The 20,849-nt window shown below is 43.5% G+C and overlaps 2 protein-coding genes across 12 annotated transcripts in view; one reads left to right on the forward strand and one right to left on the reverse strand.

The window, feature by feature from the left end:
• Positions 1-1,362: 1,362 nt before the first annotated feature.
• Positions 1,363-4,016, reverse strand: si:dkey-126h10.1 (vesicular inhibitory amino acid transporter). The gene is made up of 2 exons (XM_042095897.1): positions 3,732-4,016; positions 1,363-2,544 (listed from the first exon to the last, which is right to left on the reverse strand). Exons 1-2 carry the CDS (start codon positions 4,014-4,016, stop codon positions 1,396-1,398), a joined length of 1,434 nt encoding a protein of 477 aa, XP_041951831.1. The 3' UTR covers positions 1,363-1,395.
• A 1,015-nt stretch (positions 4,017-5,031) lies between these two features.
• The window catches only part of lama2 (laminin, alpha 2), a 145,763-nt gene continuing 129,945 nt past the window's right edge, over positions 5,032-20,849 (forward strand). For 10 of the 11 annotated variants that reach the window (XM_042096123.1, XM_042096120.1, XM_042096119.1 and 7 more), the window contains exon 1: positions 5,038-5,190. In XM_042096123.1, coding sequence (XP_041952057.1) covers positions 5,124-5,190 — 67 coding nt within the window. In that variant the 5' untranslated portion in view covers positions 5,038-5,123. Of the gene's footprint in view, positions 5,191-20,849 lie in introns of all 11 variants that reach the window. The other variant, XM_042096118.1, reaches the window with a different exon arrangement.

A 20,849-nucleotide genomic window follows, 5' to 3' on the forward strand; every position in this document is an offset into this window, starting at 1 on the left:
GAGAATAATGTCATGGATAGAGTAAAACATGCTCTCGTTGGAGAGAACTGAACAGAGAGGAACATCACATTTAGATGTGCTTCAGTTTTTGTATTCATATGGAAATAAATGAGCCTCACTACTTTTCAGGCCTTTTTAAACATGAGATGAATGAGTCACACAACATGAGTCACATTACAGAAAAGAGCCTTGGATGGAACCTTTTTTGCATCTAACAGCAACAATGACAAAAAAAAAAAAAAAAACTTGTCTGTTGTTTTTACTCAAAAAACTAACTCAAAGTTTACCCGAGTTTGAGGCAAACATGCTGCTGTAGGTGTTGAGAGACTCTACTTAGTAAGTGTGCATGGTTTGTGCTGTATTCAGTCCCTAGGTTTGCCAAAAATTCTCTCTTCAAAGTCCACCACCAGTTCTGAAAAGATTTGCAGTGTAATGACTGAAAGTGAAGTAGGCGGACAGGTCTAATTGATGCCATATTTATTGTTGCATAGCCTAATTGAATTAGGCCTGACAAGTGAGTCCTTCAGTGATTGATGTTAATATAATCAACCATGACATCTTCATCCAGTGACTATTGACAGACACCACACCTCTGCAGAGTTGGTAATTACAGCATATGAGAATATGAAGACATTAACATTTGACAACTTCACAGCACTTCTAACTTGATAAATAGTGTTCTACAGTATGCACCAAAACACAGAATCTTACATTTTCAATGGGTGTAGATCATTAATGTTTAGTATTAGCTTAGTTTGATTTAGTTAACTGACACCATAATCCGCTGTTCATTTGTATATTGCGTGTATTTAAATGGAACAAAACCTTACATATACTGTGTCTAATAATAATAATAATAGTACATTTTATTTGTAGAGTGCTATCTACAATCGCTTTCTATAACAATCAATCCACAGAACTGCTCACGAAAAACATTAGAATTAAATAATTGCATGAGATGCGCATTTTGCTACAATTATAACAGTGTTGATATGTTGAGAGCACAATGTGACATTGTTTTTTCAATAAAAATAAATCCATTTAGAGAGGAACTTCAACAGAATATATCATGACACATGAACACTAGGCATTCATTTATTATGCATTGTCAATCATTGAAACTTGGGTCAATTTGATGTACATTTGTACATTATTGTAATGAAATGCCTTGTTGCCACGTAACTGCAACAAACAAAAAAGCCTGGAAAAATATGGATAAATATATCAAAAACTGCTATCTGTTCACATGACATCTGAATGGAAAGTTGAAAGATACATGTGTAATGCATGCTTGTTGTCAGCCTGTATGTGGTTATCTCCTGCCAAGCTCTGACACGTTTGCATATTGATCAGGTGGATAGCCCAGGGGGACAATTTTCCACGCAGCTTAATGCTCTATTTGCTCTCGAAAGCCTCAATCATCCCCTTAATTGAACAAATTACCCCTGATAAACTGCACAGCGATCCCAGCACCAGAATCAGAAAATTGATAGCTTTCAGTCTGCCGTCCAGCGTGGTCCACTTAAGCTGGAGGTGAAAGAGCGAGGGCAGGAGGAAAGTCATGGCTGCCCCGGTGACGCTCCCCGTCAGTCCCATGAGCAGGGAGAAGTGGGGCACGTACATGGCCATTAAGAAGGTGAGCATGAGCAACCCGGCCCGCAGAGCCAAAATGGCCGCCTCCGGAGCCGCACCATTTTCCTTGTTCAGCATGCAACCCTGGAGGACCTCTGAGGCGGCGTAGAAGGGCAGAGGGTAGGAGAGCAGGGCCTTGGCCAGGAGGCAGAGGTTGACCATCAGGCGCAGGCCATCGGGCAGGTTGTCGGTGATGACCTCCTTGGTCTCCTCGCCCCACGTCAGGAAGGCCAGCACGGAGAAGAGCGTCTTGAGGACGCAGGCCAGCGCGTGCGTCCAGGTGAGCATGTCGGCGAAGTCGCCACGCTCCTCCATGCTGCCCTCCAGTGTTGGCAGGAAGATCTGCGACGTGTAGCTGAAGATGATCACGCCGACGGACACCAGGAACTTCTCGGCGTCCACCCACAGGCTCATGCGCCGCCAGGACCAGCGGTGCGCCTGCTGCAGACAGAAGCCCACCGTCACGAACGTGATGAGGAACTGGGCCAGCGAGCAGAGCAGGCTGAGGCGAGACACCACGCGCAGGTCCCGGATCAGCATGCACGGCACCAGCGACAGGAAGGTCACCGCCGACCAGGCGCCGGGCGACAGCGGGAGGAAGGAGAAGCTGTGACACATCAGGTTGCTGCTGACCACCAGGTAGAGGATGCACGTCATCATCAGCTCCACCACCTGGGCCACGTGCACCACCCGACCGCCCAGGCGCGGGCACACGTGGCGGCAGCAGGCGTTGGCGATGTCCTCGTAGGTGTCACGAACACGCACCAGCTGCCCAGACTCATCCTCCTCGTACAGGCAGGCGATCAGGATCTTGCCCGTGTAGCTGCAGATGACCGCCGCCAGGACCAATAAGAGGAATCCCAGGTAACCGCTCTGCAGCAGTGCGTATGGCAGACCCAAAACGAATATACCCTAAAATACATGATTTCCAACACATTATAACAAATAAATTTGACAAATGTGTCTTCAGTTGACAACACACAAACAAAAATCACAGAGCTTAGTTCTAAGTACAATGGAAATTCACTAAACCACCTCCCCAAGCTTAAAATGGCACTAGAACAGTTTCTCTCCAACTTCATTCTTTGTATGAATCCTTCTGAAGGCTTTATTTCTTTGTAAAATTAACTGCAATTCTATTTTTTTGTTCCTTTTACAAATCCTTCCAACACAACGGACCTTAGAGAAGGACAGTGATAGTAAGCAGCATGGATGTGGTAACACAACTGCTAGCAAAGTACTACCCATTACAGAAAATGCACAAGAATGTTCTTTCCCTGCACACATAATTGTTTAAAAATTGTCACAAACAAGTGCATGCAAACCTTAATCATGAAGCATACAGCCCTGGCATCATTTAAAATCACCCCCAATGCGGCTCTGTAACTGCTATAACTGTAGAGCCGCATTATGCCTCTCATCTATGATGACATTGAAAGTAGGACACTGGGAAATGACATGTAATTAATTAGTCCAGACATTGCCTAACCCCCCTTCCCCCACCCCATACACACACATACACACACATACATACATACACACACACACACACACACACACACACTTACCGTATATTGAACATGCTGGAACATTAGACAGCAGGTAAACAACGCTGTTAAGATGTGAGCCGGGACAAATATGTAGATGCACTTCTCGGATAAAAAAAAAGCCCAGGGCAGATAATGGGATGCTGGGCAATTAGAGTGAAACAGCATATGATTCAGGGAGGACATAGGAGCCAAAAAGAATTGAGTGGCAGCAAACAGATGAAGCTGTGAAGAGCTGTTCACATAATCATCATCATCCTTGTTTAAAACTAAAAGAGACGCACTAATGCCAAAGCAAACGAGCCTTGTTCAAACAGACTTACTTAATTAAACTGCATAAATATTTTACCAATTTAAAGTCTCAAAATGTATTGTTAGTTTTAATACTTAACAAGCTAATTTAGTATACATAATAGTCTTTGTTAGACCAGAACTGATGTAAACTGATCACGAATAGCAGTGTTTACCAGTGTTCATGATGATGTTTAATTTTTGTTTTTCATTTTGAATGAACTTGCCCATCGATCAAAAAAGTCCAATGAATCCACTCACCTGGATGGCATTGGTGACATTCCATCCTGCCTCCCAGGTGGTGATTTTGGGGCAGGTGCCCTCAGGTGACCCCCTGTGGAAGCCCTCCGCCTGTAGATCCTCGCTGGTCTCGGGACTGGAGCCGCAGGGTTCCTTCCCTGGCTCGCCCGCGTGAGCCTCCCCATACGACTTACTCAGCTCATCCCTGTGAGCGAACGCCTGGCTCTCCTCGTCCCCGGCGAGGAACCTGGAGGACCACAGCGCCCTACCATGAGCCCCCAACCAGCTCAGCCTCACAGAGGACATGTCTAACCACTGGTCTGGGGAGGTTTTTTTGCAGTTTCTGTATTTGTCTCCAAGGGGTCTGTGGAGGAAAACCACTTTGCAGGTCAGCGTGAGATGAACCACATGATTGGCGCCTCCTCTAGTTGTCAGCAACTCAGAATCGGCCCAGCAGGTAAGGCACAGGTGAGGTGTCAATCTCATCTCTCCACGTGAAGTGGTAGCAGGGTTTTTGAGACAGACCATGCATCTAAAAGACTGAATTGCCTACTTGAGGGATTTCAGTCATTCATCGTATAATGAGGTTGATTGACAGACCACTGGTCTGTCACAATATAATTGACAAAACACTGTAAGTCATGCAAGATAAGTCTTTGGTTATACTAACAACATTGAGCAGAAGTTTTATCCTGTGTGCTCTTTCAAGACTGCTCAACTATTTTTTACCCTTCTGTGTGGCAGTTTCTGTTGAACACTAGGGGGAGCAACTTAAGCTTTAACTAAGACAAACTTTCCTCACATGAAACTTTTCCACAAAGGTCTAGGCATGATCTTTGGGTGACTGACCTAACTTAACTTTTAAGAGCTCTCCACGTGCATTATACCTTTATACAAAATCTATTCTGGCAACTCGTAGGAGACTGGCAGCCTCTGCATGCCTTTGCAATAGGCTACAATTTAAGCACCTCTGGCGATAACATTAATTAGCCTACACCTATTTTGATTTGGTATTAAACTCCTCAATAAAATAAGTCCGTTTTAAGAATGCTCATGCTCAAAGTAGGCATTGTCTACATGGCTATGAGTAACGCTGGAGAGAGCAAAATAAATACTGTGTTCTACAACCAACGTAAAAGGCTTAAAAAAGGCTCGTTTCAACAGCCTTTCTAGTTTCTAGCTGCATGAGCTTTAACTTTGAAAGTCTTTCTGTGTTGCATGATTTAGGCGCCCCATAAATTCATTTCCAGTTGTGACTCTCCTCCTCCAGGGGAACGGGAGTTTCCTCCTGAACTTGAAAAAGTAACTCTTGACATTCTCCACTCAGTTTCCCAACACTGAGCTGTCCGCCGCGCGCTGAAAAACGGACTCCGGCGGGCTGTGCGCTAATGAAGAAATAACCGGACTGGAAAAATGAAAACCCTATCTCTCTTCACAGTCATTGCGTTGCTATGGCAATGCAGTCTAGCTCAGCAAAGGGGTGAGTGAAAGATTTGCCACTGTAATTGTTGTTGTAGTCTAGTTAAAATCACTTTTTTTTGCAAGTTGCGAATTACAAGCTTCAGTAGGCTGTAGGCGATTTGTTTCCCATGATGTGATTGTTTCGACCAGACCTAAGCCATTATTGTAAAAATTTGCATCACTCAAATAGTTCAGCCTGCCTTATGTTAGCCTACTGTTAACTTTGTTTTATTGACTTCAGTGAGTAAGAAAACTTTATCAATACATTAAACTACAAAGTAAAGTGTCGTGACGTTTTAAACATGCCTCTCGATTAGGCTACCCTTAGATAAGTCGTCTGTACCAGTGTAGATTTCTCCCCTAATGCACAAAATTACTGAATAAAAGCAGATCATGTTTAACCTTTATTGTAGATACAAAAGGCGAGCCATTATTTTAGTAACAAGAGCTAGTGTGGGAATTCTTCGATTGATATCCATACGCAAATACCTGGGATATATAGCCTACAGCAAACCAGCTGTCATGGTAATATTCCAAAACTTTTTTTGTCTTTGCCTTGGTGCCGAGGGCCAGCAATTAAACATTTCTTGAAAATGTGAATGCAGTAGCCTATCACTTCGTTGTGCTCTGCTATGACATCAGTAGAGTGAAGGGAAACCAACCTGTAGGGTGTAGGCAATGCCTTGTCTATAAACCGAGGGAATAATGGCTAAAATCTTGCACAGAACTTTTTGCACAGTAATCACCTTGCTAGACTACACTCTTCTCACTGTTCTCTTCTGCACTGATGAAAGGATAGCTGAGCAGACTGCATGTGTTTGTTGGACTGTGGCCAGCTGTGTGTGTCCTCTGCCCTGTCAATGACATGGATGGCACCGTTCCATTAACAGGTGCCACTGACTTCTATGGCGGAGTCCTAAGTGCCAGGCTTGGAATCTAAATTTAGGTGGGTGCAAATCGGAAATAGTCCTCTCTCATCTCTAAAGTGACAGGATGTCACAAGACAGAGACGGATGTGTGCCATGCTGATATATCCCTGCTGGATCACTATCTGTCGCGTAACACACATGCAAGTAGGTGATCTAGGCAGATAGGTTAATGTTTGTTCCCGGTCAGTGTGTCTGTTCGGCACTATGGGAGCCCTGCTGTCAGGTGACTCATTGGAATCCAGGGCCTAGTAAGGATTCGCTCTCCAGTCTTAGAGAAGGCTTCAACGCTCAGTGTACTAACAATATCCAAATTCCTACAAGTCCAGACTATTTGCGGATGAAACATCTGCCTCTGTAGGTGTTGTAAAAGAACAGGCCCTAGTGACTGGTCTGCCTTTCTTTGACCAAGCCTGTGATGTTCAGGTCTTGAGGGTTGGTAAGTGAATGTTTGAAGCTGTGCAGGTCATATTTTAGGTCTCTCTTGGATAGGCTATATAGCACCATTAAAACGGACAAATACATCTCTTTGAGAGTTTTCCACTGGCTGTGCCGGTTGGGTTGTTTTCCATTTGTCCTCACTTGAATTGTTTGTTATCTTTATCCTTCACCAGAGTCATCATTCGCTTCTTCTTTATTCGCAAGGAGAATTGTATGTGTTCTCCTACAAACCTGTTTCTTTGAACAGACATTCACTGAAAGAAGAGAGAGGAAAAAAGGGAAAAAATGTCCCAGAATGTTGTAGAGGTGAAAATCAATACTCAATTCTGCTGCTGCTGCAATAGACAGTGGAGCCAGCACAAGTCGGACTATATCCTCGTCAATACTGATGAAAAGATGCTAAGAGTATGATTTGATAAATTGATGTTGGGCTCTTTTAGCAATCGTACAAAATTGTGGTGTTGGTCAGAAACATAAATGGCTGTCTGCACACATTTGTGTGAGAACAAAACATTTTAGAACATTACGGCACAAAGCAGGGAACAAATAAAAAAGAGAAGGAAAATAGAATCATGACCCTGTGCGGGCATGTCCTCGTTGGGGCCAGGATTCTAATTCAAGCAGCAGTGTTAAAACCCACCTATTACGTCCGTCATTGTAGTCTTGTTTAATGCCAGATAGGCCAAGTTGATTGCATCATTAATTTAGTAGCTATTCATTGTTTCTTGAGCATAATATGAACATTTATGTAATACACAGAAAAGTTATTCAGTTATATATATATATGACTGGCACTGTCAGTGCTAGAAGTTTGCTTTGTGTGAGCTGTACTTCCAAGACAATATGGAGTGCTCTGATGGAGGCCATATTGTCTTAGGGGGCTGGACCCTGAAGCCTAACCTCCTGACTCGGGCGACATGCTGTGGTCAGTGAGAGGCCATCTGGGACCCGGAGGAGGTCCGCAGAGTGGTGTTAGACACGTTGCGGCAGCCAATGGGGTGCATGTTTTCCTAGAGCCTTGTCCTGACCCCCTGGTTTCTGATGGCTCACTCTTGCTCTTTCTTTCTTTCTTTCTTTCTTTCTTTCTTTCTTTCTTTCTTTCTTTCTTCCTGTCTTTCTTTCTTTTCTTACCTCCTTTGTTACCTCCTTTACTACACACCATCTCCCCCCTCTCTTATTCCCCCTGCTTATTCTTTCTTTCTTTTCTTTCTGTCTTTCTTTCTGTCTGTCTTTCTTTCCTTACCTCCTTTTCTACTACACACCACCCCCCCTCTCTCTGTCTCTCTCCTTTTCCCCATCCTGGTTTCTGATGGCTTATTCTTTCTTTCTTTTCTTTCTTCCTTTCTTTCTTTCTTTATTTCTTTCCTTACCTCCTTTTCTACTACACACCATTCTCCCATTCCCCCACCCCTCTCTCTCTCCCTCTGTCTCTCTCTCCTTCTCTCCATCCTACCCTTTATGATGCTCTTGAGAGTCAGCTTCCTGTCTCCCCTACCGCGTGCCGACGTTTTACTGTCAGTTTCAGTCAACCAATGCCACGCTGCAGGAACCAGTGGAATGTGACCTGGCTTCTTGCTATACTCATATTTTAGCACTGTTTTCTTTGGACCAGACCGGTGGCAAGGGTCATGGTTAGGAGGAGAGGCCCAGGGTTATGTTTCAGTTCACTTTCCTTCCCTGATTTCTTTTTGCCTCTCTTAGTCTGTCTATTCTATAGGTCAATGCCATATGTACATCACATGAGTACTTACTTTAAGGATGTGAGTGGATACTATGCTGCTTGTGGAAGAGTACGGATGTGTAGCAACTTATGGGCTTGAAGTGCTTTTTCATACTGAATGCATCCATGAGATACTGACTGGGAGTCGCAAGTGCCAAATCATGGTTATGATGGTATCCTTATATCAAATTTGGATAACTTGACCCCATCAACTTTATGTCTTTGTTGCAATCATGCATATGCATATTGCATGTGTATTAAGATCTGTTTCTAGAGAGATTCAAAGAAACTCTGTCTATACCACATTACTCCAGTGAGCCATGAAGCCATGCACAACGAAAGCACAGCCCATTATTTATTTTCCTGGAAAATGGGATAGAATTCATAATGCCTGCCATGATATATGGGACAGGGCCACTGTTGTTGGCTTAGGAGTTAGCAGGGTCGAGGAAAATGCTTATTATATTGGGTCAGGCATTTCACTCTGCATTACAAATGTTATGGGTAAGGCACACAGCGCTAGCCAACCACAAAGCAAATGTTAAGGACCAGGGGCAAAACAAATATGAATGCCTCTGTCTCTGTGTGTCGGATGCTGAATATTTCCGTCCAATCCGGTTCCAGCTCTAATGTCAAATGACAAGGGGATTCTTTGGTACAAGTCTTTGATTGGTCTATGAATTATTTAAGGGTGGCATTTCAGTGGTCCTGATGTGGCCATGCTTGATAGGGGTGGTGGGAGTGTTCGCTAATGGTTGTGTGTGTCAAGAGCATCAGTGAGAAAAAAAGAGACATCAGAATCAGTCTGAATCTAGCTGGAGTGTATGGACATGACATTATATGTTCTGGAGAAAAATTCTGTTCTCTTGCAGTGGCCTGGGTTGGGACTGTACATGTAGGGGAATCTCTGCTCTTAGATCATATTCAGCTTGTTTTTTTTCTTGAGATGGTTTTACAATGTCACCAAGGCAATGTGGTTGTAATCAATCAATATAACATTAATCGGAAATAGTATTTCTTTCACAGTGCTGTACAGAAAGCATCAACACACCCCATCTGAGAGAACATTAAATGGACATTTTTGGAATATTATGTTCATCGTTCATTCCCTTGACCATTGCACAACATTCAAAGAACTCTGTTGTCACATACTGAGAGACATGGGAAATATGTTTGGTGAACAACAGGACCTTTCAAATGTCGCCCACAACTCACTCCTTCACTTTCATAAAACCACAAGTCTTTCCTTCTTTCTTTCTTTCTTTCTTTCTTTCTCTCTTTCTTTTTTCTTTCTTTCAGTCTTCATCCCTTTCATTCTTTACTGTTCATTACTGTTCTATCTGGAAGTCAATATTCACTGTTCAAGGGAAATGGTTTTAAACCAAACGAAGACACGGTGTCTTGCACAGTTCATGAGCGTGGAAGAGCGCATTTTCTCGCTCAGACATGTCACATCGAACGCCCTCAACAGCACTGAGCACAATAGAGCCATTAAAGATGGAAAGTGTTTCTTGTTGGATGGTATCAATGCCCTCCGGGCAGAGGAGGGGAATTACAAATCTTTCTTCCAGCCACAAGATGTTACATAGCGTCCATTTACATTTTCAGAGATGCTATTAACCTGAATTAAATGCAATTTTGTTAAATGAAGCATGATTCTGACGGATCTGGCATGATGACATTTACTGCCGCGTGTTACTTTTTTCATGCTCTTGTGTAACAGATCCAATTATCTGTGTTCCAAGATAGAAAATTCTCATGAAATGTGCGCGAATGGGTGTTTATCTTTCTCTGCAAGCCGTTTACTGCGTTAATCACAGCGTCACAGAGTCTGACTGAATCAGGATCATTCCCAGATCATTTGTCGCCCTTGTCACGTCATGTCACTGTGAGGCGTCTCATCTGTCCACCTGGGTGTTCGGCTGCCCACTCACAGCTCCGAAACATGAACTTCCGCCGCCTCCTTGAACAGAAGGGACGTCAGCAACTGCCCAACGTCGAGAGTGTGAGGAGAGGGAAATTCTGTGCTGTGCAAAGATTGATATAATATGACAGACAGTGCAGCTGATCAATAGTGATGTGAGGAAAGACACATACAGACCACAGGCTCAAGAAAATCAATGCATGTGGCACATTCGGAGTTTGGTAAAAATACTGGCAAAGCACAAACAAACTCAGACAAATAAGGTCTGTGTTTGCATTAGGTGATGAGATGCTTTTTTTACCTGCTTCCTACATATCTCCTTTTTGTCTTTCTTTCATATTCTTTGGATAAAAAAATACCTGGGACATCTATAGTAAGTTATCACTGAAGGTGTTGTTATAGTATTATTATGTAAGTATAAATATCCTTTGAGTACTTTCTCCCATATTTTTTTACCAAGTTGGAACTGAAAGGTTCTGTGAACTCTAGGATCATCTCCAAAGTCCAAACACACACACAAAGTTTTCCATTTTCTCTGTAGCTGGAGGTTCATCATAGCATTTCTGCCTGTGTGGTGGGAACTAAACCCTGCTGTCAGGTACCTAGACAAATGGCCATTTGGCCTCCCCTTGTGCGGCGCGCTGCAGAACGGTGACCCAGTACGCCAGCCAGTTCTCTCCTCGGGGGCGTGCTGGCATCCGATTTCCATTTGTTTCACATTACCCATAGTGCTGTACCAGCAAATAAGGCGTTATTGAGAAGTCTGTTGGAGGTGCTTTGCTCTGATTCATTGGAAACAAATAGCGCCTGGACAAGTGGAATGGCCCTTTAACATATTTATAACATGCATTGCACCGTGGGGCCCCATTCTCCCTGGGTTTTAATTTTCCAATAGGCGGAAGGACCCTCTGCTGAATTTTCCCCCTGCCAGCCAATTCAATACAAAAATGTCCTCTTATGTGTTTAACGATGCCTTCCATTAGGTAAGATATTGCACTATATCAGGTCCATTCCTTTATTGCATTACATTTTCTGGCCTTGTAATAATTCTTGAGTTGTACATCTGTGAAGTTTCCCCCATAAATATTGGTGGAGAATGTTTGCCAAGATAATGAAACGTTGGAGGGAGAAAATAAAACAAGCACGATCATTACAAGTTTGTCAATGGCATGACTTTGCACTTGCGCATGATGGGTGAGACAGAACTCTGTGTTCTTGAACACCACAACATTTAATCTCCCCCATGTTGCAGCAGTGGATGACAGACAGAGACAATATTTGTATTGTTGATTGTCAAAGAATAGAGGACCATCTACCGTTATGGTCATTAATTAGTAAAGAGCATTGTATTTATTGTTCTAATAATGCTCTCATAAGCAGTAAGCAGTTAGGCTGATGTAGAATAGCTATAAATATCTACTGATGAAAGTGGCGCTTTGTCTGCAAGCATCACTTTCAAAACAAGGTCCTTTCAAGCTTGCTTCCTGTTTGACTCTGAAGTCTTTTAATCAGAATTAAATGCTTTGTGTTGGAAGGGATGAAACAACCGCTAAGTGACAGAAAGCAATCTGTCACTCTGTGTAGATTAATAAATGACGATGTGGGTTTCTTTGATCTGAAACTCAAACTTCCCAATCCATTAAAGTCAGCGTAACTCAGGCCCCAGCTAATGAAACTCACATGTAAATAGTAAATTACTAAAAAAAGACCTAATTAACCACCAGATTCATCAACTAATGGCATGATAGCATCCCATTAGAATACACTGCCGACAAGTAGGCTGCCATTGTTGTAGTTGTATCTGGGTAGATTTCATTACTTGCAAAATATGTGCTAAAGAAGAAGAAGGCAACTGGATTTTACTTTACTTTCGCAGATTTTTTTCTGAAATAAAAAGCCGTTTCTCAAAAATTGGTGATTGAATTGGTGAATTTTCTCCGAAATTAAAAAAGTTTAGTATCTTCCATTTTATTGAAGGTCCTATCTCAGGTTTTTTTAAACTACATAATTCATGTATTCAATTTTGCTTGAGGTATCAGCTTCAGTCTGCTCCAGCTGTGTGCAGACCTTGCAGGAACATCTGAACAAAAACCAAAACCAAAAACATGTGCTGCACTCTAGCCCTCTTCAGCCTGTTTCTCAGTAAACAGACCGCGCCAAGCTTGCGTCCAGCCACATTCAGGATTTGTGTATGTGTACTGACGTGTGTCCAGACAGTTTCTAATCAGAGAACAGCACCCGGTGAATCATCCTCCTGGAGACCCCTCCTCACAAACTTTTTTTTTTTTTTGTACTGGCCGCAATCAAAGGAAATAACAACATTCTCGGGGCTTCGAGGCTGCTGGCGTAATTGACAATGCAGATGGGTGAGCATGCGACTCCTGGGAGAGGACAGTTGGAGAGGGAGGAGGAACTCCGACCCGCAGAAAGAACACCGTGTTCGCTCTCGACGCCAAGGTTTTTTTTTTGTGAGAGCGAGGGTGTCCTGTGCTGCATCGATCGAGCTGCTTGCTGAAGTGATCGAATTGCTTTGATTTACATCAGAAGGACAGGAGTTGCGAGTTGCCACAGTGGAGTGCTGGGGAGATGGGGAGAGAAGTTGGGAGGGCTGTTTTAGTCAATCAGGCCATGAGAGGATTCACTCAGGCAGGTAGGGACAACGGAGTACTGAAGTACCCAAAGAGGAGCTGACCCTTGGATTCGGTCAGGGGTTTGCATCAGGAGTCCAGTCTGTTGTGGTCTGAGACCAGCTGCTGTTTTTCAGTTATCAAAGACCAAAGGGAGGGTCAGTCAAGGTTCCCTCATTTAATACCAAATAGTGTCTTCAAATATAGCTCTCACCATTCAAAAATAGCCGTGTTACAACGTTTGTCAGTGTGTCCAAGTCTGTTTTGAAACAGCTGGTGCTGTTGAAGAGTTCCCAGATTGTTCAGACACCTTTTAGTGATGGACATAGATGGATATATTTATGGATATAACACTGGCTATAAACTCAATAGGTGGAATCAGAATACTTTTAAAGTGCAGACACAGACACACATACACACACACACACACAGGCTGCCAGAATGAATGTGGGGGTACTGAATGTATGTAAAGTATGAGGAGAACGTCCTCCCTGGAGCTCTGTCCCTGGATCTGGGAAAGATGTTAGCTCGGACACACCATATACACCCACCCATCCATACACACACACACACACAATCATACACAGTCACACACACACACACACACACACACACACACAGAGGGAGAGAAAGATGAATAGTCCCATGTTGCAAGAGTAAGAACACAGTGACCTGTGGGTGTAAGCTGACCCAGAGTCTTTCATTTCAATTTTACTCTGTCATGAACGATTTTACAGTGCGGATACTTTTAGAACTTGCAGGGAACTAGGAGCGCGTCCCTCTTCTGTCTCCTGTGGGTGTATTGTAAGTGTGTGTGTGTGTGTGTGTGTGTGTGTTGAGGGTCCAGGGATGCTTTCTCAGCTCACGGTATTTATTTGCCCAGTCAGAAGCCCCTGGTAACCAGGGTGACAGGCAGGGCACATTCTTACACATTCCGGTCCTCGTTTGGACAGCTGCGTGTTCGCCGACACCCCTGCAGGCGTGGGCCGATCATCCAGAGGTACCTCAGCAGGTGTTCCCTCCGAGGCGTCGACCTCTGGCCCCCAGAGTCTGTCGCCATGGTTATCAACATCTAAAACGACCCTTGTATTTTCAAGGGTGGCGGCTATGGGCCCAACAGAGAGCATGCTGGAAGGTATCACAGTGTAACCTTTTTCATCATGGTTGTATGAAACGCACTCTTGCATGAATGATAGGCGCCACTTAAATAGTGACGACAGAAAAAATAAAAGTCTCAGTCCGAGACCCATCCAGGTATGTTAAAGAGCCGTGTTAGGATGTGTGATTGGGGAGGCTGCGATGCAGGAGCACGGTGGGCTGGGTGCGCGTAGTTAAACCGGAGTTTTATGGCGCCGGCAGCACTCTTAATCTCCATCCGAGAGGTGCTGTTAAATGGTCAGAGGGAAATGAGTTTCTCAGGCTGGAGCGCAGGAGAAACTGCCTGGATGGCTGAGGATATTACACTGATATGGCTTCTGTGAGTTCACACTGAGGCAGTAGGTGGTGTGTGTGTGTGTGTGTGTTTGAGAGAGAGAGAGAGGGAGAAAAGAGAGTTGATGTCTGTCTAGGTGAGAAGGTGATTATGTGTTCAACCATTGTTAAGTATACTTTTGGACTTTCTAGCCTCACAGAACAGTGAGGAGGGTGACAGGAAGTGAGTGGGAGAGAGAGCTGAGGTGGGATCAGGAAATGATTTGGACTCAAGTTGGACTCAAATCCTCAGGTCCCTGTGGGCAGTTGGGCCCAAATGTGGTATAGACAGTTGCTAGAACCGCACCCCACAATTTTTTTTAATTGTGTAATTTGTGTAAATTGTGTATGTATGTCTTGTGCAGTGCAGATGTGTCCATGCACATACAGTATCTTTGTGTACATATCTTTGTGTATCTTTGTGGACCATCAAAGAGGTAATGAATGAGTTTTAGTGTGTGTGTGTGTGTGTGTGTGTGTGTGTGTGTGTGTGTGTGTGTGTGTGTGGATGTGTGTGTGTTTTACACCTTGCACCATTAAAACATGAATCACATTCATCCGTCTCTGCAATGAAACACAAAATCAAAGCAGATGTTTTGCATTAGAAACATTGGGCTATCTACGGTAACAATCTGTTCCTGGATCATTTGCCTTTGAATACAAGTTTTTGTGTAATGCAGAGTAATGTGTAATTAAGAGTCTGACATGTTTCTTTCCATTTAAATAGTTTCAGTCTATTTGAAATAGACTACATGATATACAGAACAGATTTTAGTGGTGTTTCTATTGAAACCTCAGTCAAGAAGACCGACTTCCTGTTGAAAGAAACATTAGCACCAGTAATGTATCACTGAACATCTTTACATCTGAAGTCACAGAATCTTTCACACAATCTTTACATCTCAAGTCTTCCGTTTGGCATAAATCTGCTGTGAGGGAAATATCCCAGCTTCCCTCTATAAACACATAACAGCGACAAGGAGCGTTTGCGTTGGCCTTGGACGTGCCGGAGCAAGGAAGCCGTGTGGAGCTCTCTGGGAAAGCAGTCCTCGGTTCCTTATGAAGCGGAGAGCCGTCGTCCCGATAAATCACTGATCGGGGAGGAAGGGGGATTGGTGGTGGTGGGGAGATCACGGGCCACCAAGCCACAGATTTACCCCGGCCTGATTTACCCCCCACTAAATCAGCCAGATTGCCTGCCGAGGTGAGGTGGGATGGGGTGGGGGTGGGGCTGGGGTGCTCGTATCAGACTTAACGACTGCTCGTCTGTGCCATCAGCACCCCATCCAAGAGTCAAGCGAATCCTATTCGGTGTTATTGCCATGTTTCAGAAACATGCATGTTGTTGAGAATTGGGGAGTAAAAATTGCTGTGTATGTTGTGGTCAAAATCAATCCTTATATGTTATGATTGCCTTGCAAGGTTGAATGGGTGTGTGTAACTGCAGACTTTTATTGTGTAATTGCTTCGGTAAGTTATACTTATGCTGTTGGATGCTTCAGGAAGATCGGTTTAGAAATCCCTGCAAAACACCGCCCTACATACATACAAATCTACAAATGGTGAAGAGGAGGAGGATGCTGAGGATTATGGGAGGAGAATGAAAAGATCTTAGAGAAGGCCGACATTCTCTACAGGAGGTGAAAGAAGGAGGAGGTTACCCATAATGCACTTGACTTAGTTTCCCTGGAACTTCTGTCACAAACGGCATTTGCTTGCTTTTTTAACTGTTGCCTCCTCTGTAGAAAGCAGATGTATCTACTTTTTCAGAGGGACTGTTGCACACAGTTAGCTGTTGTTTGGGAAATGCATTTACATCTGTATTCCCATGGGAAAGAAACTGAGGGGAATAGATGGGAGATCTTCTCTTGGTTTTAGTGTGTCCCTGTTGATATTTTACACACACGCACACACACACACACACACACACACACACACACACACACTCATTGCTCACTGTCTCTCTCTCTCTCTCTCTCTCTCTCTCTCCCTCTCACACACACACGCACACCACTCATCAATTCTTACTAGGAGATTGGCCATTAAGCCTTGGGTGTATTCGTCTGTTATACAGTCTGTTTTCTTTCCCAAAAATTCTGAATTCATGAAAGCATCTTTAATTTAGCAGTGAATGTATTAGACCCCGACCTCGCACCCATACGTGCAGGTCTGCTGAGGAAAGACAGCCTGCTTTATGCTGAATCTGGTCAGAGGAGAAAAACATGTTGACTGAAAATTGATAAGCAGTGTGAGTGAATTTTGAGTTTGTGAGTGGAGCATTCAATTCAGAGAATATTATAAGTGAATAAGCCTACTTCACATGGATGTCTGCTTTTGTAATTTTGATATGGATTGATCAAATGGAATTCTTTATTTGCCTGGCACTCCAAACACTTATTTATGTCTCCGCATAAATAACCCACCATGCTTTTTCACCCCCGGCTTACCGATTGAAATAATATGAAAGTGAGTTTCTATCACATTGTCAACCCAGTGGCTGTTTGGTAAGACAAAGAAAGGGTCCATTTCAGGATGACAAACCCATTTTCATTATAAATAAATATGAAATATGACATAACCTAAGCAATGTCATTGTACTATTTTGCTCAGTTTGTAGGGGAGTATTGATTAAAAGCTGCACTTACAGAGGGTATGAATATTTTCTTGGCTGGTAATCATTGGCTGCATCTTGAATGCAGCTGCACGTCGAGTTGTTGGCTATATGGAGTGACATCTGTGTTTTTCCATAAAATCCTTGTTTAGAGTTAAGGCAAATAAAACGTGTGTGTGTGTGCGTGCGTGCGTGTGTGTGTGGGTGTGTGTGTGTGGGGGTGTGTGTGTGTGTGTGTACTATACACACATAATATGTTTGTGTTACTGTAAGTGCATATGGGTATGTGTTCGACTGAAGTTTTGTTTGTTTAAAATATGTGTAGGTATGTGTGGATATGTCTGTGTTTAGAACACGTGTGCATGTGTTTGTATCCAGTTTTGTGAGAGTGTGTGTGTGTGTGTGTGTAATTTGCTTATTTGTTTAGATACAATCAGTGAAAAAAAATCTTCCTCCAAAAGCCCTGTCTAGACAGTTTGTGTGTGGCTTGTGTTTTTCAAGAATTAAGTTTTATACTCAGTGCTTTCCTGTTTACAAGTCTGAGGTTGGCCAGTGATCCCCTGCTGGAAAATATTATGTCTGGGTCTCGGATGCTTTGCGATAGCCTCGTAAACTTCTGCAATTTTGTCTCACTTCCATTGTTTACTTTTGTTTTGTTGGGTCTGACACAGGTCATTCACACATTGTTCAAAACATCTGTATGTGTTGTTGCACAAGCAGAGTTTAAGTAGTAGTGATGTAGGAGAAATAACTATAGCTCTACTTCTTAACGGAGGGAAAGGGAATGCTTTTTGCAGAGTTTGCCAGAGGTATGCAGATGTTGCACATTTTCTTTTTTTTTTACTACACATAAGGCAGATTTTTTAACATCCACGCTCAACTGACCCGAACACATGCACGCAGAACAACATACCCACATGAAAGCTCATACAGAGATTTTTAAAAACAAAACCACGTGCTACCTTCTAAGGAGAACTTTCACCGCTTATCTTTTAAAAGTTGATCAAAGAGACTTTACTTTTCACCTCGGTAGTAGTCTGATATCCCAATCTTTTGTCAGCGCAGATCGGTTGCCATTCATTTACCGTGTTGCGGCGCCGAGAGGTACAACTGTTTATTTACTAGCCTCGCTGAGGTGTCGATTGATGTTCAGATTGTGTTAAGGCACAACCTTGACTTTGATGGAGCCCAGATCAGGTGGCTGCGCTTTGTTCTTGGCAGGAAATCAAATGCTGACTGAAGGCTCAGAAGATAGGTATCACAGAGAAGGGGTATCATAGAGGAGGGGTATCACAGAGGAGGGGTATCACGGTGGGGGTGGGAGTTGGGCAGTGATGTGGTGGTGTATGTGGGTGTTGGGGGGGGGGGGGCAGGGGCAGCAGAAGCTTAACAGAGCTGCTGATCTGCAAAGATGTGTGTGTGTGCGTGTTTTGGGGGTGGTGGGTGTTAGAGATGTGGGACAGACAAACTTGGTTCCCTTTCCCAGCCTGGCTGATTTATTTATTTCATAAGGAGGGCTTGTTTCAACCATGTTGTTTTTTTTATTCACTCAGTTTGGGAGGGAGAGGAAAGAGAATACATGGCATAGAACATGATGAAATATCTGAAGCGAAGAGTTTGTGGTTGGATAGTCAGGGGGATATGAATGGGTTTGAAATGTGGGCTTATAACGACCTGTCTTTTATGGTAGTCTTAAAATAATGGTGTTAAAAAAGATATTTAGGCAGGGGGAAAGAAATCTAATCTGAAATTGATCCGTCTCAGTCTCAGACTTATGATTTGGCCTCACAAAAATGTCCAAGTTTGCTCCTCCTGTGGGTGAGAGTCTGGTGTTTATCCCTGGTCCTAAAATAAAAAGATGGATCATTACACGCTAATGGCCAACCAGCACACTTAAAGCATGATGAGCTTTCAACACAGCCTCATAAATCACAACCAAGGGGGGCTTTTATTTATTAATTTATTTATCTATCTGGTTATTTATTTATTTTCTCATCTGACCACATAATATAATACCCTCAACCATTAATGAGACTCCCATAGAGGTCTAGAAGCATCACAACTAGGACAAAGCATTGATTTTTCTCACTTATGATTGATTACTCATCTCTTGTCATTTTGTTTTCATGTTGTTTTATCTGACTATTCTCTTAGTGTGAATATAATGGGCATGATTGTTCTCTGATTACGACGGTCCTCTAGAAATCTCTGAGTGTGATGCCAGACAGTTTGGGGACACACAGGAAGCGAATAAGACTGTTTAAACATCCTGTGCCGTGGGAGGTTCTGGAAGGAGCCGACATGCTTCCCCCTCCTTTATTACTGGAAGTGTGTCTCTGAACCCAAGTCCAAAAGCAACAGATAGCCAAAACCCACCCTGCTTTTTAACATCCTAATGAAGGATTGATTGCAAAATGAGAAGCGTAGAAGAAGAGAAGAGGGGAGAGAGAGAGAAAGAAAGGGGGAGGGAGAGAAGGAGAAAGACAGGAGAGAAGAACAGGAAGAAAGACAGAGAAAAAAATCTCATCCAAGTGCAATTATCCTCTATTAAGGAAGTCATTCATTTTCTGAGTGGCTCTCTCTGCACACATGTAGTTACTAGGGGCGACCGTGTGTTGTGTCTTTAAAAGGGTTCTTGTCAGCCGTGGCAGGCCTCCCCCACGCCGCCCCGATTGCATTACACTGGACTTAACAGGTTCATAATTGCTTGTCGTGGCACATGACGAACAGGCTTCATTTCTCATTATGGCCCAGGATCCGCCGAGACAGGGGTGAGGGAATAGAAACAAGACGGGGCAAAGCCTCACACCCGGGTAGATGTGTGAGTGTGTGTGAGTGTGTGTGTGTGTGTGTGTGTGTGTGTGTGTGTGTGTGTGTGTGTGTGTGTGTGTGTGTGTGTGTGTGTGTGTGTGTGTGTGTGTGTGTGAGTATGTCATTACACTTTTAACACCATAGGCTTTCGTTGTAATTACACTTTTTTTTTAACACATTGCTATTTGCACATTACGGCAAGCAAAAGGCCCTGGAGGGTAGGTGGGCAAGGAGGGACAATCCTGCGGTTGCCTCAGGGCACACTTAGCAAGATCTGTTAGGATTTCTGGGGTAGACATCACCAGACACTGTTAATACAGTAATAACTAGAGAATTAGAGTTGCGTGTATTAGCATACGTAGTTAGTCATGCATGTGTACAGGTAGTAGATCCATGTTATAACCAGAAGCCACAGTCACACATATCTCAAGAAATATTTGACAGAATGTGGTATTTATGTGTATATGTGACGTAGAACAGAATATATCCTGATCATTTGTTTTTAGAAAAGAATCGGCTGTGTCATCAACTGGGCCATGGTCTTAATTGCCCTCAAAATCGAACAGAATTTGTCAAAGATATCAGAGGATTCATCCCTTACATACAGGTGTAATAGCCAGGTAGCCCACGGCAGGTTCTTGTGTTTCCCAAGGGAGCTACTCTAAAGAAAAACCCATCACTTTGTGCCCCTACCTGTGCCCCATCCCCTGCTACAATACAGGAGTATAAACCTCTGTCATTTATTATTTATCCTCTGTGTGGGTATTAAACCGTAGGTGCTGCTTTATCCGCTTCCTGTTGCATGTCCCGGCTGTCTAATTTTCTGTTTGAATAATGTATGGTGGAGGGAAATAAAGGTTGACAGTGTGGAACCACAACATTATGCATTAGCAGCAGAGGGTGGGGGGGGGGGGGGGCTGTAAGGGTTTATGCCTCAGTCTCAGAGATAATGGCCGGACTGGCAAGTTCCGCCTCGGTCTGTGGTTGTCTAACCTTCCCCAGTGGGGATGAAGCTCAGGTGTAAAGCGCGCATTGATCCCCAGTGGGATGACCTATGAGATGGACACAAGCACACACACATACACACAAATACACACTCTCACACACACACACACACACACACACACACACACACACACACACACACA

This window comes from Alosa sapidissima, chromosome 6 (genome assembly GCF_018492685.1).
Source record: "Alosa sapidissima isolate fAloSap1 chromosome 6, fAloSap1.pri, whole genome shotgun sequence".
NCBI classification, from domain to species: Eukaryota; Metazoa; Chordata; class Actinopteri; order Clupeiformes; family Clupeidae; genus Alosa; species Alosa sapidissima.

Coding starts and splice junctions, on each gene's coding strand:
- si:dkey-126h10.1 (XM_042095897.1), bottom strand. CDS start 4,016: ATGTCCTCTGTGAGGCTGAGCTGGTTGGGGGCTCATGGTAGGGCGCTG. Junction 2,545..3,731: donor ATGTCACCAATGCCATCCAG/GTGAGTGGATTC, acceptor CATGTATTTTAG/GGTATATTCGTTTTGGGTCT.